Source organism: Lipotes vexillifer, unplaced genomic scaffold (genome assembly GCF_000442215.2).
Source record: "Lipotes vexillifer unplaced genomic scaffold, Lipotes_vexillifer_v1.1 scaffold792, whole genome shotgun sequence".
In the NCBI taxonomy this organism is placed as follows: Eukaryota; Metazoa; Chordata; class Mammalia; order Artiodactyla; family Lipotidae; genus Lipotes; species Lipotes vexillifer.
Genome location: NW_006795663.1, coordinates 2,042,228 through 2,066,833, shown reverse-complemented (window position 1 = coordinate 2,066,833; position 24,606 = coordinate 2,042,228). Strand labels below are relative to the sequence as shown.

The 24,606-nt window shown below is 56.9% G+C and overlaps 1 protein-coding gene across 12 annotated transcripts in view; it reads right to left on the bottom strand.

Annotated features, from left to right (window-relative positions):
* Positions 1-2,491: 2,491 nt before the first annotated feature.
* Positions 2,492-24,606, bottom strand: part of TLE3 (TLE family member 3, transcriptional corepressor) — a 45,823-nt gene continuing 23,708 nt past the window's right edge. For 2 of the 12 annotated variants that reach the window (XM_007467853.1, XM_007467855.1), the window contains 14 exons: positions 18,140-18,344; positions 16,440-16,456; positions 12,693-12,812; positions 11,713-11,763; positions 10,912-11,064; positions 10,377-10,509; positions 9,630-9,814; positions 8,687-8,763; positions 7,672-7,921; positions 7,039-7,286; positions 6,067-6,214; positions 5,133-5,283; positions 3,939-4,015; positions 2,767-2,874 (listed from right to left, as the gene is read on the bottom strand). In XM_007467853.1, coding sequence (XP_007467915.1) covers positions 2,767-2,874; positions 3,939-4,015; positions 5,133-5,283; positions 6,067-6,214; positions 7,039-7,286; positions 7,672-7,921; positions 8,687-8,763; positions 9,630-9,814; positions 10,377-10,509; positions 10,912-11,064; positions 11,713-11,763; positions 12,693-12,812; positions 16,440-16,456; positions 18,140-18,344 — 1,923 coding nt within the window. Of the gene's footprint in view, positions 2,875-3,938; positions 4,016-5,132; positions 5,284-6,066; positions 6,215-7,038; positions 7,287-7,671; positions 7,922-8,686; positions 8,764-9,614; positions 9,815-10,367; positions 10,510-10,869; positions 11,065-11,712; positions 11,764-12,692; positions 12,813-16,439; positions 16,457-18,139; positions 18,345-24,606 lie in introns of all 12 variants that reach the window. The other 10 variants (XM_007467856.1, XM_007467857.1, XM_007467849.1 and 7 more) reach the window with 10 other exon arrangements.

Sequence of the window (24,606 nt, the reverse complement as noted above, 5' to 3'; positions counted from 1 at the left end):
TCCTTTCTAGGCTTAGAATAGACTGCTTTATCCTGATCGTCACTCCTTTTTTCAAATGTTCAACTCCCTTTCTTGTATGAAAAAACAGTAGGCAATTGTTTGTGCTGATTTACAATGACTGACAAAATATGGAGTTGGAATCCATGTCAGTCCCTAGTTCTAGAGAGATTGTGCCCATGGCTGCATGACAGCCAAGAGCCTGGGAACCATCCCGGGCCAGCCCTGCCTCCCTGAGGGTACTGCCCTGCATTTCCTATCCTGCCCCTTCTGTAAATAAATCCCTCCTCCTTCAGAAATGCACCCTTAGTGAATTAAGAGAGCGGGGTCAGCCCACAACATCTGAATTCAAGCTTAAAAAAGACGGTGGAGGTTTTCAGGGTCCCGATGTGACGTCACAGACACTTTGCAATTTCACTGGAAGTTCATCACACTTCATTTTCTTCCCAAAAAGTTTTGCAGTGACAGCTGTATAGGACTTTGGTGTTACCTGTGGGCTTCCCCTCAGGGGAAGTTAAGCACTCCCCTTAACTGTCCTGTGCGATCACTTTTTAGGGGCAGGGGCAGCATGGCAGTGCTTTGAAGAGAGAAGAGCTCACGTTTATGGATGACAAAGGAAGCTGCCCAGGATCCAGGACATGGGGGTGACAGCGCCCCGCTCTCTTCTTGGGGGCAGGGGAGGCAATTAAAACGCAACAATCATACCAACCTTTAAATAGTAACTTTTAAAAATATAAAAACAGCTCATTACAATGACTTTTCATTTTCTCTTTTCTTCAGGAATCAACTTGTCTTCCACCCTCGCCCTCCCCTTGTGGGGAAAGCCTTAACAAGAGGTGGCAGCTGAGCATCTGAGACCCAGAGAGCGAGGAGGGAGAGAGGGAGGGAGAAAGAGAGGAGAGAGAGAGAGAGAGAGAGAGAGAGAGAGAGAGAGAGAGAGAGAGAGAGACAGACTCTGGATACGCCTCCCCAGCCTTAGAAAGGGAACACACCTTGCATCTCTGCAGCCTCCCATGCCAGGTCGGGGGAGGGGCCCACCCAGGAACAAGGGGGGGGGGGTTAGGGGCGTGGTTCATCAGAGCCCCTCCTTCCTTCTCACCAGACAGAATCACACATTACAAAATAATCCATAAAAATGCAGTATAAAAATTATCTTCCATATGCTACATCCATGGAGAGCCCACCACCAGGACTCACGACGCCCTTTAGCTTTTCCTTAGAAGAAGAAAAAATAAGACCAAAAGGAAAAAAGGAAAAAAAAAGAAAAAAACCCAAAAGACCAAAAACCCACCCAAATCCTAATACCTCAGAACATTTTGGTACCAAAAAGTGGCACCTGCAGGAGATGATATTCTACCTGTAAGCTGTCTGGGCTCCTAAGAGTGACGGGAAGCTACAAGAAGTCAGCCCAGTGTGTCCCCAGCCCAACCCCAAGTCCCCTCCCCCCAGACAGGGGGGGAGGATAAACAGACTCACAGCTCTGCAGGTTAAATACACACTTTCCCTCTAAGGAGAGAGGAGGAGGTCAGAGGCAGAAAAGGGGAGAGAAGGCATTTTATGAAAGGACATCACTTCTAATTCCTTTTATTCAAATTAAAAAAAAAAAAAAAAAAAGCACCCACATCACTTGCTATTTTTTCTCTGGTAGCTCCCTGAGCTGAGTTGCTATGCTTTCCTCTAACTTTGTGTCCTTTTTCGGTTGTGTCCGAAGATTAAGAAGGGCCGGAGACAGAGTGGCTTTGAACTTCCATTTCTCACCACGATAACCAAATGTGCACCAAAGAGAGATGGAGGTCAGGGTGGGAGGGAGGGAGGGAGAAAGGGAGAGACAGACAGACAGACAGACAGACAGACAGGGAGGGGGTCAGACACCTGAAAGCGGAGCATGGAGCTCAGGAGACTACAGAAAAACCCACCATTTCTGCTGCCGTCAGCCCAGGCTGGCACCCATCTCAAGCTCTGTCAGTCCGTCAGTCCGTCTGGAGCTTGGTCCTGACACGCCTCAAACGACTCCCAGGTCCGCATGGAGATACACTTGTCCAGGGGGGTACCTGGTAGCCAACATGGCTGCCAGCCGCAGTGCCTCTCCTCTGCCCCAGGAGTTTTCTCCCCGTTCTACTCCCTCTCCATTCTGCACTCCGCTCCCTGCCTCCCCTTCCCAGATGGGAACTTTTGTTGTTGTTGTTGTTGTTTTAAAAAAAAAAAAAAAAAGAAGAAAAAAGCCACCACCACGAGTGGATTACAAATACAGCAGGCGAAATTCACGGCTGGCGTTGCCGGTGGGAAGGGGCCTCCTCCCCCCGCTGACCAGTCCGAGATAGGAGTCTGTTATTTACACTTTTCACAAACCTTGTGCGCTGCACAGTCAGGAACGTGAACCACCCCCCTCCCCTGGCACAAACATGTGGTCCACGCTCCATCCAGTGTCCCCGAGCCAGGGCAGGGGAACGCATCAAAAACAAGAGGGGAAGGAAAGATTCATGAGGGCGTCTGTGGGGAGCCGGAGCCACGAGCCCCCGAATAAATCTATGTGTAGCATCTGCCAGGATCGTTAAGGGGAGGAGGGAAGAAATCCATCAGAGTCCGTGAGTCCCATCAATCCACACCTGGGAGTCCCGACTGTGACGGGGGCACCTTCTCAGCCACCGGAGCACAGCGCTGGCCCGCTTGCCGCCCATCCTCCACGTGCACGGAGCCCCTCGCCGGGGTCTCCCCGGCACAGCTGAGTCTGTTTCTCCCGGAGTTTGACAGCCCTGTTACAGTCCTTGTCTAGTAGATGACCTCATAAACCGTGGCCTTCTTGTCACCAGAGCCTGTTACAATATATTTGTCATCCGCCGAAATGTCACAACTCAAGACAGATGAGGATTCCTTAGACTGGGGGAGGAGAGGCAAGAGGGGCGGCGAGAGAAAGGACAGAAATTCACGTTGTGGGTACTGGACGCCCTTTCAGCGCTCTCTGAATTCTGCCCGCCCTGGAGCCCACACTGCAAGGCCTTCAACCACAGCCCTTCCCGTTAGAGGGGCCCCTTCCACCTGCTTCCCCACAAGGAAAAGTTCGTTAACAGGGCCCAACATGATCTTTACAGTCTCTGAGGAGCAAAACAGAACACCTGAGCCTCGTCAGCTTTGCTCCTGAGTTTACAAACAGAAAGAAGCTTTTCTGAGCTGGGAGCAGGTGTCAACGGGCCAGACCCTCAGCCTGGTGAGCTTAAGAAAAAGGATCTGCACCTGAGTTTTGAAGCATCCAGTGTAACTGGAGACTTGAAAGTTACGTGCGCGACACACTAGACGCCAGACTTCTAGCCTGAATCCAGAAAGTGGCTTGTTGGCTCTGAGAGCGGAAGTGTGACTGTGTGTGTGCGCGTGGCATGTCTCTGTATGTGTGTGCGTCTGTGTGCGTGGGAGTGTGGGAGTGACCGAGAGGGTGCGGCATCAGGCCCCAGGTCTTGAAAACTCACAGAAAGCCTCTTCCTTCTCTCCCATTTCCTTCCGGATCTTTCTCCTGCCCCACCTCTCTCCCTACTTGGAAGTGTTGAGATGAAATATGAACTTACTTGAATATCAGACACCACCGCTCAGAAAAAAAGCTGCCCAGCTTTGCTCAAATGCCCAGCACACCTCCTGCGAGGGCTCAGCGTGCAGGCCAAAGCCAAGAGCATGTTTTCACTTCTCCTTGCTCTAGATATCCTACAAGAGCCCCTGCTTAAAAGCCCTCACCCTGTGGGGTCAGATGCCATTAGCAGCAGAGTGTAAGGCCCACTGATGTGCCCAAGTCCAAGCCCTTGCCTCTGGAGAACCCATCCTGGACCCCTGGCAGGTAGGGGCTGGAAGAAGCCGGGGCAAGTTCTGCTTTACCTCCCCCACCCCTGCCCCCATCGCCGCGGATGGGCCCTGACTCTGGGCAGAATCAGGAGGGTTGCTCGGATGGCGGGTGGTACCTGGAATATGCTGGCTCCATACGGTGTCCTCCAGGCATTGAGAAGGTTATCTTTCCCAGTGCTCACAAACCACTTGCCTGCAGGCGGGAGGCAAAGGAAACATCAGGTTGTGGGCTGCTGCCCTCTAAAGTGAGACCCGCCCCATACATGGCTGGCTGCCATGGAAACACAGTGTGAACCGCTAACCAGTGCTGGGCCAACTCTTCACTTGTGAGAGGCATTTTGTAACCGAGACACAGTAACACAAACATCGACACCCAGAGAATGCCTTCCTCTGCAATCAAGGGGAGGGGGGCGCAGGCTGGGACGGAGAAAGGGAGGATCTGCAATTAATCACAGGGATTACACTGCCCAAAAGATTCTTTTTAAAGCCACTAACTAAGGTCGACTGATCCATCTCGATTCTACCACTGGAATACGGCAGGACGTACTAGGAATGACAATGCTGAGTGGCCGGAGACCCAACCGAAGGCGGGGATCGCTGCAGGTGCGCTGCCAGGGCTCTGCCTGTGTTAACGCCCCAGGGCTCCCAGAGCCACGTGGGGTGCCTGCAATTCCTGGTCCACAGAAAGACCGGTCGGGGTTTAGAGAGGACGGGACGCATCAGAGCTGCACAGCCACAACTACTGAGTCCGCGTGCCACAACTACTGAAGCCCGCGCGCCTAGAGCCCGTGCTCTCCAACAAGAGAAGCCACCGCAATGAGAAGCCCGCCCACCGCGACAAAGAGTAGCCCCCACTCGCTGCAACTAGAGAAAGCCTGCGCACAGCAACGAAGACCCAATGCAGCCAAAAGGGAACAACTAAATTTTTAAAAAAGTAAAATAAATTTATATATTAAAAAAAAAAAAGTGGGTCGGCAGATATTCCAATCCAGAGCTATGGCCACCAAAGCCTGGGGTCTGAACCACAACCTGGAAGCACTGCTGGCAGAGCTGTGAGTACTGTTCTTTTGCCCCAAGCCAGCAAGGTCTGGCTCTGGCCTGGTCTCACAAGTGCTTGGTACCCTGTGGCAGTATCTGCATCCAAGGATGCCGGGGCGGGGATGCCAGATGGGGGTTACTGGTCAGGGTCAGGGGGCCTGGTTCTGGGACCGTGCTCACTTTGGGGCTCTGGCCCTTCTCTAAGCTTTGGGCCACATCTGTGCACAGAGGGCAGGCCAGGCCTCCCGGGGCTCCCACTCCCCCAGGCTCACCGCAGTAGGCGAATTTGAGGGACAGCACGCAGCTCTCGTGCAGGTGCAGCTGGTACTTGTCGGGCTTGGTGTGGTGCAGCACCTCCACGTTGCTGCTCTCCATGCCCACGGCCAGCCACTCCCCGGTGGGGCAGTAACCCAGCGAGAAGATCTGCGGGGGAGGGGCATAAGGAGATCAGCATCCTCCAGAGCCACAGGGGTGGGGGTTCCTCGAGGGCCCTGCTCTGGGACCCTGAAGACTCAGCGTCCCACCACTCCTTCCCCCAGCACCTCCCCACCTGCCATTTGCAAAGCCAAGCCCGATAACCCAGGGGAATGGGATCTCATGTTTCATCCCCATTTGATAGGTGACGAAGTTGAGGCCCAGAGAGGTTGCTGACTCTAGAAAGTAAGTGGCAGAGCAAACTCGGAGGTGGCACAGATATTTCACTTTCACAGTTATTCTCTCTGCCTCAGTGACTTCTGTCTTTCCTTAAGAAAAATGTGAGTAAATAAAACGCTAACGTATTGAATGGCAAGATTAAAATGTTAAAGCAAGTAATACCTGGCACTTATAGAATGCTTTCTATGAGCCAAGCTTACAGCTAAGGCTTTTAGAGGGACCATTTCAGGTGCTCCCACCAGACCCATGAGGTTAGCTATGACTATTCCCATCCCACGTAAGAAAACCAAGGCCAAGGTGCTCAACGGCAGAGGAGCTGGGAATCAAATCCAAGCCGTTGGGTCAAGTGTGTCCAACTCCAAAGCCTTGTCGATTCTGTTTCATTGCCACTTCCTCCAGGAAACCTTCCCAGATGGCTCAGGTTGGTCTCAGGTCCATTGGCAACGACCAGGTGTGAGGGCCCCTTTGTCCCCTGACTCAGCCACTGGGACCTGGGGGGGGAAGGCCCCACGCTGCTCCAATGGAGGGAAGGGGGGGGCCTCGGGGGCACACCTGGGAGGTGAAGTCGTGCTGCTGCAGCTGCCGGCCCTCCCGCAGGTCCCAGGAGCGCACGGTGTTGTCCAGGCCTCCGGTCCATAGCTTGGTGCCGTCGTGGGAGATGTCTATGCAGCTGGCCCCATCCGTGTGGCCCTGGAACTGCCTAGGAAGGCCAGGCAGGGATGGGGGTGAGCTCCGGGGAAGAACCGATGCCAAGTGGACAGCCATCCCAGGGGGCAGGCCAGCTCCGCCCGAGGAGAACAGGAAACTGAGGTCCATCGTCCCCTAGGGAGCTTGCAGCAGAGCCAGGCCTGGGCCCCTCTCCTACTCTGCTCAAGGGTCTTGGGCAGGGGCAGTTCTGGGAGAGCAGGTATGTAACAGGGGAACCCCCCCCTTAGCCCGACACCCCACGCCTCCTCAATTTGCACTCTTGATCCATCCTTGTCACCCCGCATGAACCACGCGGCTGAGACCATAAACCAGCTGCATGGCGCTATGACTAACGCAGACGGCCACACTGCACTGAGGGCCGATGCTGGGCCCGGCGCTGGGGTCCGACTCTAAGGAAGGGGCTTCACTCCGCCCGTTGCATGCAGGGGAAACCGAGGCACGGAGGTTAAGTGACTTGCACAAGGTCACACGGAGGCAAGACTGAAACCCTGCAGCTTTGCTCCCGAGGCCCCACACTTAACCACCAAGAGGTACTGTTCCTCCACTCTGGTCTCAACGCCTCTCCTCCTGCCCTCTCCGTGTGTCTCCAGCTCCCCTTCTCCCCAGAGCCTTGTGCAAGCTCCTGGGCCAAGGAGCCCTCCATCGTCTATCCGTGCCAGGCATCTGGCACAAGCTGTTCTCTCACCCGGGTGCCCTCACCTGCGCTGTTCCGGCCGGCCCCCAGTACCTCGGACAGGCCAGTCGCGGCAAAGATACCAGGCACGGCCGGCGAGGCCTTCCCGAGGGCGAGGACCCCCGCTCCCTCCCGTGCCTAACCTGACTAGGGTCTGGTTGTGCAGGTCCCACACGGCAATGTTCCCGTCACTACAGCAGGAGAAGCAGACTTTGGCGTCGGGGCTGATGGCCAGGGCGTAGCAGGCCGGAGCCGAGGATGTCAGCTCGGCCTTGATGCGGGGCGTGGGTGACGCCAGGTCCCAGATGGTGAGCGTGCTGGCCTCGCCGCCCACGATGAGCGTGCGCCCGTCGGGGAGCAGCTTGCAGGAGCGGATGTAGTTGTCCCTGTTCTGGAGGGGGAAGGGGCAGTGTTCAGCACCACCCACCACCCCTCCTGGGGACCAGGAGGGTCCACAACGCTGAGCACCCCGGCTGCTTCTGCCCACTTCCTGCCCTTACTGAAGGCAGCTGCCAGTCCGACCCCGCTCCTCATTCACTCCTCGTTCACCCCCCTTTCAAACTTTCACTCACTTCTTCACAGACCCCTGGAGATCAGCATCACCTCCCCTTACAGACGACGAAAGTGGGGCTCAGGGAGGTTTGCCAGCTTGCCCAAAGTCGCCCAGCCAATACAGGGCTGCACCCGGCCGGCGGGATGGGGCTCTCCCCCTGACCCAGGCTGTCCCGCTCTCCTAGACCAGGTGGAAGGGATGCCCGCGGCCCTGGGATCCTCACCAGGCAGTCCAGCTGGGAGATGGGGCTCTTGCTGCCCGGCTGGCTGATGTCCCAGATCTTCACGCAGCCCTTGCCACCTGTGTAGACGTGCCGCGTGGGGTTGCTGATGGTCACTGCACACACCACCTCCCCGTGGCTGAGGGTGTTGATCTGCCGGGCGTGCCTGGGGATGCCGGGGCCTGCCAGGGCATCGTGGGGGAAGGGCACGGGCTGCATCTGCCCGTCAGCACTCACGTGGAAAGAGTAGGCTCTGGGAGAGGGAGAACCACACTTCTGCCATCTCCAATCCTCTAATAACACTTTGCACAGCTCCTGCCTAGTTTGACTGGCACCTGCCCCTGCCTGGCCTCCTTGCCTCCAGGTGTCCCCTCTCCCCAGATCTGAGGGCACCTGGTAACCCCAACCTCCTTGGCCTGGCTCCACCGGGCCGGAAACTGCTGCAGAGTCCAACCTTGGCTTCTGCCCCCGCTTACAGATCCTTGCTCCAAACCAGGTTGCTGACCCCAAACTGGCCGTGGCAAAGGAACACCCTTCCCCCACCCAGCTTGAACGCCACCCCTCCTCTAGGAGCCAGTGGCATTAGCGAGGAAAACCTGTTTGCGACCCTCCAAATGAGTCACAGGGCGCACATCAGAGCCAGGGGTGAGCCAGTGTGGTCGGCCTGCTGTTTTAAGTGCCAGCTGTGGGCAGAACCCACAGGAGGCCCCAAGGCCAGGGCAGCTCCACGGCATTTGGTTGAGAGACCGCAGTGTCCGAAGTGTTCCTTCCCTCTCAGAGCCCAGGGACCACATCCTCCACCCCAGCCCTGTCTCGTTCCGCTTTCAGAGGGAGCCTGGGGGCCGCTCAGGAGTGCGGCCAGGCAGCTTTGCTGGGGTTGCATCCTGGCCTATGGGTACCCCGAGAGGGGCAGACACCTTTCCTCAGGGGAGGTCCACCAGGACAGGGGGTGGGTGGGTGGGTGGGTGGTGTGCTCTCCCCTGCCCTTCCCAAAAAGCAGAAAATAGCCAAAGCTTACGGTTTTCCACCAGGAATGGAGGCGAGGCTAGAGGGCAGGCCCGTGGCCCGCATCGGGGGGTGAGGGTCAAACCCAACCTGTAAGGCAAGGCCAGGCCAGCCCTTAGTGAGGGGTGCCGCCATACGTCCCCCCCGCACTATACATCACCCCCACCGGCTTCCTCCTTCACCACCTCCTGTCCCACCCGCACGGCGCTGCATCTTCAGAACCCGAGACAGCTGGGCAGAGCACAGCCCCTTCCTTGTTCCAGAGAGAGCACGGGCCCAGGAGGGCCAAGTGCCTTGTCCAGGACAATGGCAGGAACAGGATGACGGTCCAGACCCCGAACTCTGAACCGGTTATCTTCCACTCGCACCCTCAGCTCGTTCTCCCGGCTCTGCGAGGCCGAGCGGCCCCTCCTCACTTTGTTCCCTCCCCTGGTGTCCCAGGGGGCTTGTCACGTGGAGAGGAGGCCAGCCTGGATTCCAGGGATCAAGAGAGAAACCGTCTCCTGGAAGAGGACCCACCTCTCCAGTCTGAACTGCTCTCAATAAACGGCAGACAAATCTTGGTATAACGGGCTGCCCCGTTTGCCAAGTCCCTGCCTCGTGGAAATCACCCAACTCACCGTGGGATTCCCACCCCCACGGAGCCCAGGAAGAGAGGTGTCAGCCCCGCTTCCCAGACGGAAAGGGGCAGCCCAAGGAGGCCGTGTTGTGTGAGGTCACATGGCGACTGACGGGCAGGCGGGGTGGGACCCAGGTCTGCTGACCCCCAAGTGTGTTCCACTCTTATTCCTGATAAACACTCTGCCCCAAAGGCAGCTAGCTGCCTGGTCGCTGGGCCCGGAAGGTCCCCTTTGGTGTGCAGGAAGGGCCACCCTCACCCCCTCCGACTCCCCCACTCCTTACCCAGTCCCCCCCAAAAAGGAGCCAAAAGGTCTACGTACAGCTCCAAAGCTCACCATTGGCGATCGGCCATAGGCGGCGGCAGCGGCGGCGGCAGCCGCGCTCATCTGGGGTGGGATGTTGTGGAGGCCGGCGTAGGCGCTGGGGCTGGTGAGGGAGCCGTTCATCTCATGGTGGCTCATCATGGCAAAGGGCGCAGCATAGGAGCTGGTGATGGAGATGGGCGTGCGCAGGGCCGAGGCTGCAAGGAGGCGGGTGTCAGCGGGGAGAGGCCACCAAGGGGAGTGGGCCCCACGCCTCCATCAAGGGCAAAGCTCAGGCCACCAGGCTGCCTCCCTGCCCAGCAGCAATCCCTCCTGTGTTCTAAAGCTGCCTACTCCAGGCAGTCCTCCTGGACTGAACCCACTTACCAGAGAACCCCATCTTCACAGCCTAAGAAGGTTTGAGCCGAGAGATGTGACCACCGCTTTTTATAGAGCAGGACTCGGAGGCCCAGAGGAGGGGGTTGTTCAGAGCCTCACAGAACTAACAGCAGAGGCAGACAGATCATTGGTGTCCTGACCTGTCTGAAGCTCCTTCCACACACCTAGTGCAGTGTCGCCAGTAAGCCCTGACGTCGCTGTTGAAGCACCAGGCGCTCTCCTTCTCAAACCTGACCAAGTCCCCCAGAGACGGGCCCTGGGAGAGCCCTGACTCTGATCCCCCTCCCTGGCCCCAATCTGTGAGGCTCCAGCCCTGGCCTCGGGCAGAGCCCCTCCCCTCAAACATGGTCAGCCCAGCCCCATCGTGCCTACCCATTATACCTATCGGGTCCATGCCTGGAGGTTTGCCCGGCATCGACCGGAGTCCCGGGGTCGTGCTGGTGCCCGGAGTTGGGGCATCGTTCCTTGGGGTTGGTGTGTTGGACTTGAGCCCAGGGGTGGAGGATTTGTCATTCTGAAGAGGGTAGATGCAGAGACCAAGGGAAGCCATGAAGATTCCTTTCTCCCAAGAGCTGGGCACCACATGAAGCCCAGTGCTGGACCCAGCTCTGAATCTTCTGCCCCACAGCTCCTCAATTCTTGCCCAATCTTGTTTGGCAGGGACTGTGGTAATTGTTCCCATTTAATAGATGCAGCAACTAAGGCTTAGAAACGTTAACTCATAATAAGCACAGGGCTCAGCCTGTAAGTGGTAAAGCCAGGATTCGAACCCAGGCCAAGCGCCAATCCGTGTACTTTCTACTCCGGCCCTCTGCCTTCCACTTAGCACCACTCCAGATCCAGAGCCTCTTCCCTCTGCCCCCACGTTCCCCACCCTCTCCCAGCGTCTGCGGCGCCAGGGGCAGACCCCACATACATGACCAAGGTCTTTGGTCTTGGAGGAGGGCGTGCTGCTGGAGGAGGCCACGGAGGCGGGGCTGGTGGGAGGGTCCCTCTTCAGGCCACGGGCCTTGTCCAGCCCATTTTCAGGGGGGGAGTGTGCTGGGCTGACCCGGGGCGTCGCTGGGTCCTAAAAACACAAGTGACGTGGGGAGGTGCTGAGCAGTGACGAGCCTGGAGTCTTCTCTGCTCTGGGGACGGGAAGGGAGTGGGCACGGGGCATGGGAAAAGAGCCTGGTCACAAGTGGGGACGAGTTTTTAATGACCTAGTCTGACCCCTTCCTCCCACAGATGGGGGGAGACTGAGGCCCGGGTGGGTGGAGATGACCTGCCCAAGATCCAATACAAGTTCAGGACTCCAAGCTGGGCAGCTGGGCCTCGGCCCTGGGTAGATCCTTTCCAGCTCCCCCTCCCTCGCTAAGGCTGACCCAGGGGGCTCACAACCCCAAGATCCCAGGGGTGGCAGGGAGAACGGAGCTGACCTGGAGGACCATGGTGACTGGGAGCCAGCCCTCCCCTGGGATCTTCAGAGGCCTCTCTCTGGAGACCCAGCCTAGGAACCCAGCAGTGTGCACGAATGCCCAGCCACCAGGGCAGCCAGGCCCTGCCCTCCTCCTCCTGACCAGCTGGATGCCCCAACCCCAAAGGCCTCGTCACCCAGCTGGGGCTGCTGGTAACGGTGCAACAGCTGAGACACGACAGCTCCCACCCAGGACAGGAGCAATCGCCAACCACCCTGCACAGGGACAGCCGCCCTGCGACCCGGGCTGGCCCTTACCTCATTGGAAACGTCCACCACCAGATCGTCACTCTTGTCCCCGTCACTGTCCTGCACGGAGAGGGAAGCCAGTGAGAGGCCACGCCCACCCCAGACTGAGCCCAGACCACGCCCCTGCTTCCACCGGCCAGGATCTGAACCCCGGCCAAACCCCAAAGTCCACGCTCTCCCCACTCAACCCCACCAAAGCTGACCTCCTCTCCTTGCTGTTTGCTAGCCCAGACCCCAGCCCCAGGGTCACTCTGCTCCCACGCCCACAGGCAGCCTCACCAACACCTGCCCAGTTACAAGATTTCTAAGCCTGCTTTAACGTGCCGCTCTGCAGCCAGACACCTCTCTCCAGCTGGCCTGACATCCACCACCATTTGCAAGTGAGTGCGCTGGTCTCGTTCCATCATTCCCATCACTGTGTGTGTGTGGGGGGGTGATTAGCCTCGTCTCCCAGAAACGCAGCTGAGGCTTTGGCTGTGCAACGTGTCCAAAGCCCCAGAACAGCCAAGTGGCTGAACACGGAGGGCCGGGCCCAAGGGCACCGGGTCCCACACCGCATCACCCCCTGCCCTCTGCCCCAGCTCTCAGCCCTGCTCGGCCTGGCACAGAGCAGACACCATGACCACCTGTAGGATCGAAGTGTGGGGATGCCAGGAACGGCCCCCAGAGCAGACCGGAGGTTCTGAGGGGGCCGTGATGGCAGCAGGGGTTTTCTGGCCCATCGGGGGTGATGCCCCTAGCTCTCGCCAGGCCCCACAGAGGCCGGGATGACTTCCCTGTCCACTGCCTCCCGGCCGTGGTCCACAGGCTCACAGGACATCTGTCTGTGGACGCTTCCCCTGCCCGGGCCACCTGCCCTCCTCGGTGCGGCAGCGTCTCCTGCCCCCACCTCTTCCTGACTCTCCCACGACTCAGGCCCCGTGGGGTCTCCCCCAGCCCAGCCCACCCAATCCAAACACCGGCGGAACCCGCCGCGCTCCCAGACGTACGTATCGGCTCAAACTGTCCTTCTCGTCTGCTTTCCGCTTCTTGGCTTCCATGCTGTAGTCTGCGGAGCCCCGGTGCTTCTCACTGGCCCGCAGGCTTTCCGAGGGCGACACCGAGTTATTCTGGAAGCAAGAAGGAGAGTATGAGCATTTCATGCACATATTGACACAGCTAAGTGACTCAGAGGTCAGCTGAGGTGTCGTGTGTGTCCTGCAGGTCTCAGCTCCATCGGAGGTTCCCCAGGGACGCCTTCCCAACTCCCCAGACTCGGTTCCCCTGGGAGCGACCCCGGGAGCACGACAATGCTCTTTCATAGCTGCTATTAGATAATTAACCCAGCACCGGCCTCTGGCCTATGAGACTGTATGCCTCATGAGGGCGGGGGTCACGCCTGTGTCCTCCACCGCCCATCTGTGCCTGCCACGTATATTTGCTCAAAGAATGGATACGCTGAATCTGCACTGGGTCTCGAAAGATGGATCTGAGCCGACAAACTGGGGCCAACTGCTCTGCTGAACAAGACAGGAGCGGGGAGACTGACCCAGACGAGGATCGCCGCAGTGCCAACAGGCCTCCTAAGTGTAGGTGGGCGATGGGGCATTTTGTGCGAACACCCTACAACTACAGCATGGCCTCCTACAGCTTTAGAGAAACACCAGAGTTATAAAGAAACAGAAAATGCCATGTCATGAAGCCTTTCCCCTCTTAACACAGGAAAAGGTATAGAGGACAGGTAGACTCCCCACCCAGCTTTGTAATGACGGGAAAGGAGGGGCCCCAAGACAATGGGCAACGTGCCCAAGGTCCCCCAGCAGCAGGCAACACGAAGGAAACCCACGTTTTTCAGGCCTGGAAGAGACTTAACAAGTTCTCCCTTCAACTACAAAGCAAGTGAGGACGAGAAGAGTTTGGAATTTCAGGCCTGGGAAGAGGGAAGGTGGGCCAACAGGCGAGGCAGGAGAAGCACCCGCCAGCGGGCCCGGGGATGGAGCGGTGCCGGAAGGGGAGAGCTGCCCACAGAGGAGGACGCTGGCTGGTGGTGTGATGGGTAACCAGGAACGGCAGGCATCACGTGGCCACCAGCACCGGGCTGGGAGCAGGGAGGGAGGAGCTACGGGCAGGGGTACCTGCCAGCAAACCTCTGTGCCAAGAGAAAGATATCACAGCCCCCTCTAGGGGGCTGCCGAGGTTCGCCCCTTCCTAAGAGACCAGGTGACACCGCCCCAGCTTCACTCAGCACCCTCTTCAGGGCACCTGCCCTGGATCAGGCCTGGGGCTGGATGCCAGGTGTGGAGGAAAGAACAAGACACAGCCCCTGCCCTCCCGGAGCTCACAATCCAGCTGGAGGGAAGGCAAAGTCCACTTCATCCCCATCCCCAGGGGTGTGTGATGAGGCCACGTGGGGACCCAGAGGGACGTCTGCTCAGAGGAGAAGGCCATCGAGGCGGGTGGAAAGTCTCCCCACTTCCCCAGAGGCCGGGGACGGTGTTCAGAGGTGGGGTGGGGGGGGTGGGGGAGTGGTGCGGGAACCAGCCTCAGAACTTTACCTCCTCCCCTAAGCCGGTTCCTGGGCAGCCCTTCCCTGCCAGGCTTCTGCCTGAAGCAAATTAAAACGGCAGAGTTATCGCGCCTTTAAGAAAACATGGAGGTTATAACGGAAGTGCAGCTCAACCTTCCCCGCAGCCGGGCGGGCGCGGCGGGCGATACACGCACAGCCGTGATGCAATCAGCCGGGGCGAGCGCCCGCAGAAAAATCGCCGTCATTTCATTTCAGCTCCTCTGACGGTGGCCACCCCGTGCTAAGCAGAAGCGCCCCCAGTCCCTCTGCTCTCGGGTGGGCAGGCGGGGAGAAAAGGGGGGCGCGCGGCTGCTCGTGTTTCTCCCCGCGACCAGGGCCACGGCTCAGAGAACAGCGGGCTCTTTCTTTTCCTGCAGTCAGGCTGAAAACCCTCGCTGCTACCGGAGTCCTGTCAGGCGTTTAGCGGCATCGATCCAGCCCGCCTCTGGCTGGCAGGCGGCCAAAAAACTAAGTATTTTTTTATTGCTTCGGCTGCTAGGCAAGGAAATGTGAATGAAGCTACCCCTAACTGGACTCCAGACTAACCCCTCTGGGACAGCTTCCAGCCCATCCAGCCGGCCCCCCTCCCACTCCGACACAGCCCTGTCTTTCCTGCCGGGGCCTCATCTGTTGACAACCTGGTTTCCAAAGGGCTGATTACGTTTGTCTACACTCCCTCCAACACCATGGCCGCGTGCACACATGTGAGCCCCTACTGCCTGTCCCCGGGATGCCCCACACCCCCTCCCGGCCCAGGACGGCGTCCCGATTCATTTCCACAGAATTCTCCAGTGGCCCAAGGATGGCCCCTCTGCCTTGAGTCTGGATGTCGGCGAGCACTGCGGAGCCAAGAGCCCAGCTCTTAGGGGTTCCCCATGGGTTCCTTTTAGCAGAAAGCGTTCACAGATGGGGGCACAAAGCCAGAGCCAAGAGCGACAAGGATGAGCATGAGAATGTGTGAAGGCAGGGAAGGGGCCGAGCACCCACTTCTCTCTGCGGCAGGTCCCTGTTAAGCAGGTAACCTCCGGATCCTGGGTCCTGTTCTGAGCAGGGGGTCTTCCTAGCTAAGCGGAGAGGCTGGCTGGGCAGGAATATTGCCATGTTACAGATAGAGAAACTGAGGCTCAGAGAGGCTAAGAGGACTACCCAACGTTCCGTGAATCTGGAACCAGACTGAGCCTTGAGGTGTCCAGCCCAGCCCTCCAACGAGGCCACCTACTGGGATCAACACTAAAGCAATCAAAATGGATTTACAGTTTCAGCTGTTCCTTTCTTAGGCACCTAGCCATTCCTGGGCCCAAATGACCTGGATTTCTGAGCACACAGGCAAGTCGACAGGGGACGTGAGCACTGCTGCTAATGGGAGGTTTAAAGTCAGCCCGGGTAGAGGGCTGGGAAGGGGAGGTGGGTCGGGATGGAGGAGCTGCCCAAGGAAGCTGCTGTCTAGATGGTTAGTTAACTGCCTGACCTTCCAAGTCCCACTTAACACGAGGTAATAACCAAAGCCATCCTAACAGATTAGATGGCCCCAGATACAAGGACGGCGATGAGGAATAAAATAGCTGTGTTAATCGCTGGAGGACTTTTTTTTTATCCAGACTCCACTGTGCTTATTCAGAAGGCTTATTCACTTGAAACAGAACCTCTGAGCCTCAGTGTGATCAGAAAGATTTACAACAAATCTCAGAGCTGACAGACACGCAGGCAGCCTGCCCTTAACGCTCGCTTGCTAGCACTTTCTCAAACCGAGTTAAAGCCTAGAACAGGGAGAAACCTCAGGTGTTGGGAGGAAATGAGGAGGATATAGGATCATACAGGGGTCAGCCATCTGGGGGGCAGGGAGGCACTCCAGCCCCAAACGTGTGTGTGGGGGGACACCAGGGTCCTGAGCTCTGGGTTCAGCCCTGTGACTCCACAACCCCCCTTGGAGGGCCCAGGGCTGGCTGGCTGACTGACCTCTCCAGTAATCACCTCTCATACAAAAGGCGGCTGGTTAGAGCTCACTTAGCCCAGCTCTTCATTTAACAAATGATGGCCCTGAAGCCTGGAGAGATGAAGGCTTCCCCAAGTGCAGGTCACTCAACAGGGGACAACACCCTCCTCCCAGGAGCCCACACAGGGTTAGGGCTGACCCTCTCCCAGCACCCAAACACCCACCCCCCGCCACAGGTTCCAGAGTGCTGGCACTTACCGTGCTGGATTCTCTCTCTTTGGGGACAGAAGGCCAGGACAGGAGGAGGGTCAGGTCCCCCAAGACAAAGAAACAAAAAAGAAAGCAAGGTCAGTATTGTCCGGTTGGCTTTTATGCTTTGCTAGTTCATGGGTTTTAAAACGGGCAGCGGCCTGGCTCTCTGAGTCACTGTGGGTCAGCCAAGGTAGGGCCATTAGGTGACGTCTCTCAGTTTGGAAATTAACCGCCCCAATTCCAATGTTTCACTCGGCCACCAGGCCCCGGTGGGGCAGCGGGGGCAGATCTGTGGCCTAGCTCTCCCTGACATGCGGAGAAGGGCACCAAGATTACTGGTCAGTAGTTTCTAAAGCCGTAAACTTGGGAAGGATCGTGCTACGCAAAATAGCCATAGGATCTGGGAGTTGAGAACATTATTGTTATTTTTTTTTTAAAGAAAGGAATTATCGGAGTGGTATTTTGGTGGTGGTGTTGTCTTGCGGTACGCGGGCCTCTCACTGTTGTGGCCTCTCCCCTTGCGGAGCACAGGCTCCGGACGCGCAGGCTCAGCGGCCATGGCTTACGGGCCCAGCCGCTCCGCGGCACGTGGGATCTTCCCGGACCGGGGCACGAACCCGTGTCCCCTGCATCGGCAGGCGGATTCTCAACCACTGCGCCACCAGGGAAGCCCGGTGTTGTTTTTTAATTAACACTCTTCTCTGTTTCTTTACCAAGACGCCCCAGGAAGCTGAGGCCTCTGATTATTTGCCCAGCCAAGCACTAGCTCCCTGATTCTCCTGTCTGTTGTGGGGAGGCCCTCTTCCTCTGCCAGGAGGACCATCCTACTTCAGGGGCAAAAAAACTTAAGTCTCTGGTTCCCATGACCTGCTACTACCACCCCATGGCCCCGGCCCAGGCAGGATGGTAACACTCCAAGCCCCCTGTGCCCAGGGCCGCTCATAAGGCATTGGCCATGTGCCCCAGTAAGTATCTAAGGGCAAATCAAACCATCACGTGGTGCACCTTAAACAGGATAGTATGTGTCGATTATATCTCAATAAAGCTATAAAAATAATATCTAAGGGCAGACCACACGAGGTGGCAATTTGCAAAGGGTCTGCTAGGAAGCCAGGCCCTCTCCTTTCCCGATCAAACTAGGCCCCCTCCCAAGGCCCTTCTCGGCGCAGCTTCAGGGGTCTTCGCGGGACAGGCTGGGTTAAGGGTAGAGGACGTTCTCATTCCCAGTCCTCCCAATCATCTCCCTGCAGCAGTGTCACCACCACCTCTACTTAAAGACAGTCCCCTAATGAGTCTTTACTTGAGCGCCAACTGGGTATCTTTTCCAAAGAACGTGGTCTCTGTCCTCAGAGGACTAATGGTCTCTGTCCTCAGCTTGGCCAGGAGGGCATCCTGCAGGGGTGGGACTGGGGCTGGCCCTTGGAGGGTGGACAGGGTGTGGCTAGGAAGATGGGACGGTATTCCAGGAAGAAAGGACAAGATGCCTTCCAGGGCAAAGGAGAGCAGGTACACATCAGGGATTGGGGGGTGGCCTGGGGGATGGGGCTCCGGTTTCCGTGTACCAGGAACTTAACAGATGGCTCCAAGCCTTTTGCTAACTCCTGGTCCTAGGGTGACAGCATTTGCTGTGTCTGTTCACAGAGGGGCCTCCAAAACCTCTGCCCCCAGCCCTGCACTCTGCCCTCCGCCCCCGCCCCGGGCCGCACCTCTGTGGTCCAGTTCATGGTGGTTCTTCTCGTCCTTCACCGACAGGTGGGCCTGGCTGCCCAGGGCACCAAGCGCCAGCAGCCCTGAGCTGCTCCCCGTCACCGGGGGGATCCCTGGAGGCTGGAGGCCTGACGGGTGGGGTGGCAGCTGCACCGGGGGGCCGTGCGTGGCGTGGGAGAGGTGCTGCGCCTGGAGCTGCTGTTGCTGCAACGAAGTTGGTGGTGAGTGCGGCTGAGCGGGGAGGGCCGGGGAGGCCTGGGCCAGCCCTCTTGCTTCTCCAGGAAGTGCCGGGGGAACATGCCCCCCAAACCTCTGCCCCCAGCTCAGGCCACACATGCTGTCATGCTGGAGGAAGTCTGGTAATGGACCGCAACTGAGACACAAGATTTATGATGGCAAACGCTCCATCTCCTCTCCAACCCCAGTCTCAGGACAGAACTTCTCAATGCATGTTTCCAAGCCCAAGATAAATACAGCATGCATTTAAAAGCCAGTCATCGGGGTTCCCTCTCCATTGAGGGCGATCCACTTTTAAGCTCCTAGCGGCCACAGTTTTGCTCATGCTTACATGCCTGCAAAGGTCAGCAGCCAGCATTTCCCACCCTGAGCCCGTACCCTGGGGAAGACTCCCTAATTCTGAGGAACTCCACGCCTGTCTTACAAAGCGGGGGCAGGACACAGCAGAGGAGTCCCGAGATCAAGAGGAGTTTGGGGCCAGTGGAATGAGAGCCGACGTCACCGGACATCAGAGTGGAGAACAGGAAGAGTGGGGGCTTTGGAATCGAGACAGACCAGGATTCAAACCCCAGCTCTGGCACTTACTAGCTGGGTGACCTCAGGCAGGTTACTAACTAAGTGATCTCATAACGATAGCTAAACGTTTCCCAGAGGCCTTTCCATGGCTCCCTCCCCTTCCAAAATCTAGTCGTGCATTAAGTCACTTATTATCAACAGCAAGGGTAACAATCCCTAATTAAGGATTCTGCTCAGCACTAGCCTCAATCTTCTTTCCCCCCTTCCCCTTGTGCTCCCCCCAGCAGCCAAGACAAAGCGCCCTTTATCGTTCCCAAGACTGCGTCAAGAACCACGGGCACTGTGGCACAAGCTACGCCACGGCTGAATATTTCATAGGGACTGAAATATTTCTTAGGAACGGCTGGGCCCTTGGGTACCCATACATCTTTCTTCTCAACGAGCACAACAGGAGGGAACAGAAATTTACTGAATGCTTGAATCAATGCCTGGGCCCTTTCCAAATATTTTCTCTGACCCTTCCAACTACCTGGCAGAAGGGTTCTGCCCATTTTACAGATGGCAAACTGGCACTTAGGGGCTGGAGTGGGCAGCCAGTAACTAGCCAAGTCTCACCACCAGTGTGGTACCTGGACTCAAATCTGTCAACCACCGACGTCAGCCAAAGAATGTTCCTAAAGAGACCCTCCTCCCCAAAGCAAGAAGAGTTGGTGGCGGTGACAAAGAGCTAAGACGTGACGAGCTCGCCTGTCAGTGTGAACCGTGGCTCTCAGGCCACTGATGAACAGACAACAAAACACAATGCAGGCCCACAGCTCTGGACAGACGTGAGGCTCCAAAAGGCAATGAGTGTGTTTGAGGTCAGGGATTAAGAGCCCCAATCTTCCCCAACTAAGCTGCCAACCGCCAACCTGGTGCACCCCCAAATTAATGGCACCCCCAGTCACACCACACTCCTGGCCCCAGAGAGCTCATTTCTCAGTTTGTGGAGAAAGGCTGGGACATTGCTCCAGACCTAGGACATCTCTTGGTGGGCAGTTTACGGAAGCTGCCGGTGGGCACTGGTCCAGGTTGCAGCCTGACCCCAGATCTGCCTCGAGACGCCCTGGAAGCCCTCCCCATCATCCGGGTCAGAACAGGTTCCTCCTTTCTGAGAGTTTTGACAGCTCAGACTCTGGAGCCAGACAGACTAAGGAAGATGTCCCGCTCTTTTATCAGTTGTAAGACCTTAGACAACAGTGGACCTCTCTCAGCCTCAGTTTCCACATCTGCAAAGTGGGGATCAGAATGCAGCCCATCTCTTCAGGTTGTACAAGGATCACGTGCGTTACTACACGTGAAGGCAAAGCAGGTGTTCAACAAACATTAGCAAAAGCTATGAGTGGACCACAAACAGAACTGCATCTTTCATCTCTTTCTCTGATCTTGGCAACTCGTGGGCTCCAGGAAGAAAGGACCTTGTTTTATCCATCCCAGCACCTCGGGTGGGGCCTGGCATGTTTGCCCAACACACATTTGCTGGGTGAATAAATGAAAATGTTGGGAAAAGCTTTACACAGAGAGGCTGGGAAGTAAGTCAGCAGAGTGGCTCTGTCCAAAAGCCATCCACGTGCCCAGATCCGAGGCTCCTCTTGGTTGGGAAGAGGGGCATCAGTGGTGCATCCTGCTTCCCGAAACATGAACCAGTGAACCAGCATCAGAAACTCAGAACAAAGGCTGTAGTTGCAGTGGCTGTTTGGAAGACCGTGGCTTTCAAAGCTGCTGAGCTTCCCAGACAGAGAGGTTGGTTTTCAGCCATGGCCCGTCAAGCAGGAGTGTCTCTTCTTTGCAACAGAGGAAAGGCAGCTTCCACGTACTTTTCATCTTCAAATACAAGAGCACCCCCTGCACAGCCAGAAATTCCCCTGAGGTCTGCTCTGGGTGGTTGGAAGGGATACTCGGGAGTGGCCCAGCAGGCTCCAGGAAGCAGGGACAGAGAGCCAACCTCCTCCCAGGCTCCTCTCCTGGGGCGAGGACAGATGCCAGGGCTTGTCGGGCCAAGGGTCTGCTAACAACAGTCCTGGTTGTGATAAAGAGTGAGATAAAGTCTTTGCCGCAGCGGGGCAGGGGGAGCCGGCTGGCAGTGATCCACCTGTCTCTCCGTCCCCGTGTCGCAGGCAGGGTACAGCCATCCTCAGGCTGCATTTCTATCCCTGTGACATATCTGTGACTTCAGAGGGCGATGTGCAGAAACACAGTGACATCCAAGTGGGAGGGTGACAGCGTTTTCAACTGGGGACAAATGGGATCAAGTCCACCGTCCGAGGAGGGAAGTGGGCTCACCACTCTGCAGCAGCCTGTCCCTGGCTTCCACCATTCCCTCCAAGACCAGGATTTCTCCGTCCACCATAGGAAAGGAAGTCAACAACCCACCCCACAACCCCAAAAGAGGGGTGAGGCATCTGGAAGCAAGCCCCCTCGTGAGCACACCCTCCTTCCACCTTTAACATTTCAGGCTGGAACAGCAAAACATGGCAAAAAACATGTCCCATGGGGCAGACGTGTGTCCCTGTCCTCATGTGTGCCAAATGCCCAGTTCCCGGGCTCCGAAGGTATGGCCACTTACATGGGAGGCTGTCAGGGAGGCCCGCGCTGGCCGAGTCTGTGTAACTGGATTATGCACATCACGCTTCATGCCTCTGCAACCTGATTCAATGCTTCGCTTCTCAGGTTCATGATTTGGGTTAAACCTAGTGAAGTTGTCTAAGCATTTCCAGGGCTGAGACCCACCAAGGACACCCAGACAGAGTCCTAACTGCATAGGATGCAGACGCCCTGCCCTCCCAGGAGAGGGAGGGCAGCCCCGGCCCCTACGTCCTGCCCACGGAGGTGCCCCCCCCCCCCAGCTCCGGGCTGAATTGTGCCTTCATGCTCTGTTATAGTTTGGAGAGCTCACAACAACCCCGTTATCCCCGTTTCAGAGACGGGAACAGGCTCAGGGGGAGGTGAAGGAACTCTGCTAAGCCAAAGTAACCAGAGCCAGGACAAACCCAGCATGACTTCTCCGTACCACGGCCCACTAGCTGAGAGAAACAGATGCGTTCATTCTAAGGCACACTCTCTGCACCATCCTTCTACCAGTCAACTGAACCCAGCTCATCAGCATCCTGGAGGGAATGTGAGAACCTCAGGACCGGCTTCAAGATACCCAGTGTAGTTTGCAACAAGCTAAAACCTCCCCCTTCCTCACCCCGCTCACCCAATTAAAAAAACAAAATAAGTAAGCAGCAACAAGGACCTACTGTACAGCACTGGGAACTCTGCTCAATATTCTGTAATAACCTAAATGGGCAAAGAATTTGAAAAAGAATAGATACATGTATATGTGTAACTGAATCACTTTGCTGTATGCCTGAAATTAACACAACATTGTTAATCAACTGTACTCCAATATAAAATAAAAAATGGAAAAAAAAAGCAATCAAGCCAACACTTATTTCTTCCACTAATAATTTCCAAGGGAATGCAGGCCAAATTGTCAGTGGGGCCAGTGAGGTACATGCCCCTCCACCTGCCAGGTTCAGTGACCTTGGACTAGCACGGAGCAAAGTAGAACATGAGTTCTGAAGATGGTGGGTAACATCGGCTCACAGTGTCTTTAATCTGCTCGGGGAGGCCTTGTGCAAGCTGCTGACCAAGGGACAGTATTTCATCCCTCACGCTCAGGAATCTTTTGACCCTCCAACGATCCCCCAATAACTTGGATCCAAGAAAAAAGGGTGTGCAACAGGTCTGCAGTAACTGGGTCCTGGCAGGCCCTGGCGAACACACACATACCTTCAGGCCTGCCTTCCCCAGACGGTCACCTGAGTTCCCAGTGGCCCTGTGTGTGGTGGGCAGATTGGGCCAACAAGCCTGGGCTTCCGTCAGCCCCTCTGTCCTCTGTCCCCTCTCCCCTCACACCAAGCTCACGCTGGATTCTGGCCTCTCTCACCTGGAGGGGAGGCCCTGGAAATACTCTAGTTCATGTGATAAACACATACCACTGGCTGCAGGTATGCCCACTCCAGATGTGTCTACCTGACCTCTCATCTCTCTCTGAAATAAGCCAAGTTGTAAACCCAGAATCCTTCCACCCCACACCCAAGAGAGCCCCAGATGAGTGACTGAAAAGGGTACGTCAAAGGAAACTTGCCCAGCCCTTTTCCATCTTTTCACAAATGGGGAAAACAGGCCAGAGGAATGAAGTGACTTGCCCAAAGCCCCCCCTAACTCCCAGACCAGGGGGCTGGGCTACTTTTCCCCCAAGAGGGGCAAATCGGACAGTACCATGTGGGTAGCCACAAGGCTTCTGGGTCCTTCCCTTCACCGCCCTTTCCTGCTGGGGCGGGACTCCTGCCCTTTGGCCATCAGCCCTCCCGGCCCCCTGCCACCATCCTCCCATCGCTCTCCCGAGTCAGCCTGGCCGCAAGCCCGCTCTCCCTCTCCCTCCTTCTTGCTTCACAGGATGCCCTGGCTCAGCCGTCCCTAATTCCTGCCCCTGCCGTGAGAGGCTCTGTCAGGTGCAGTGATTAGACGGCTGACAGCGAGACGGCCGCATTCACTCAGAGCCGGAGAAGCAATTACCTCGAAAATGGGGGTCACAGGCCCCACTCGTTGGCTTTAACTGGATTCCAATATCTGCCTCTAGCTGCCCTGGCCTAACGTGTAGCTGCCTACATACTCCTTGAAGGAAGTGGAGCTAATCCAAGCAGCGCTTCCCCCAATCCCACTCTTCTCTTAGAACTTAAAAAAAAAAAAATTTCGTAAGAGGATTTTTATTCCCAAGGGCGGTGGGGAGACAGTGGGGGAGAAGGGACTCCACTGCAGCCACGGAGGGATGGGAAGGCTGGGCCTGGAGAGCGGATAGGGCAGAGGATCTGGAAGAGGCAAAGTATCAGAGAACGCACTTCCCACCCCGAGCCCTCATCTGCCACTCTCAGCAAGGCCACCACGCTGTGAACTGGCCACTGAGGAGGACACAGGCGCCACACCAGGGCTGGACTGGACGGGAGGTAGCGGGGGGAAGAGCCCTAAGCCGAAAGCCAGCCCAGGGCCTCTGGCCTGGCGCTGCTCCTGGACTGTGTGTGACCATCTGTGAATCACTCCCCGTCTCTGTGAAGCAAGGGCATCGGCTGGATCAGTGGTTCTCTACCACGGGCCATTTCATGCACTGCCCCTGCCCCCTGCCGGGACATCTGGCAATGTCTGGAAACGTTTTGGGGTGTCACAACTGTGTGTGGGAGGGTGCCACTGGCATCCAGGGGGTGGAGGCCAGGGCTGCTGCTGAACACCCTCCTGCGCATCGTCACAAAGTATCTGGCCTCAGAGTTCACGAGTCTTGAGGCTGAAGAACCCTGGGCTAATAAGATGGTTTCCAAGGAGACTTCAAACTTTACCATATTATGACTTCCCTGCTGGGGGCTCTGCCTCCCAAGCTCACTGGCTAAAAGCAGTGACCGGTCACTCCCGTTCCCCTTTCTGGCCTCCTCTCTGCTCCTCCCCCATCAACCCTGTCAGGATTCAGACGAGGCTAATGCTCCCGCCCTGGCCATCCTCCAGCAGCTCTCAGCAGCTGCCAGGGGACTCAGACCGGAAGGACAGAACCCAGTAACCATCACGGGTCCCAATAATGTGTTGGAGGATCAGTACCCGCCAGCATCACTCTGTCACTCCAAAAGCCCACCCTCCCGGC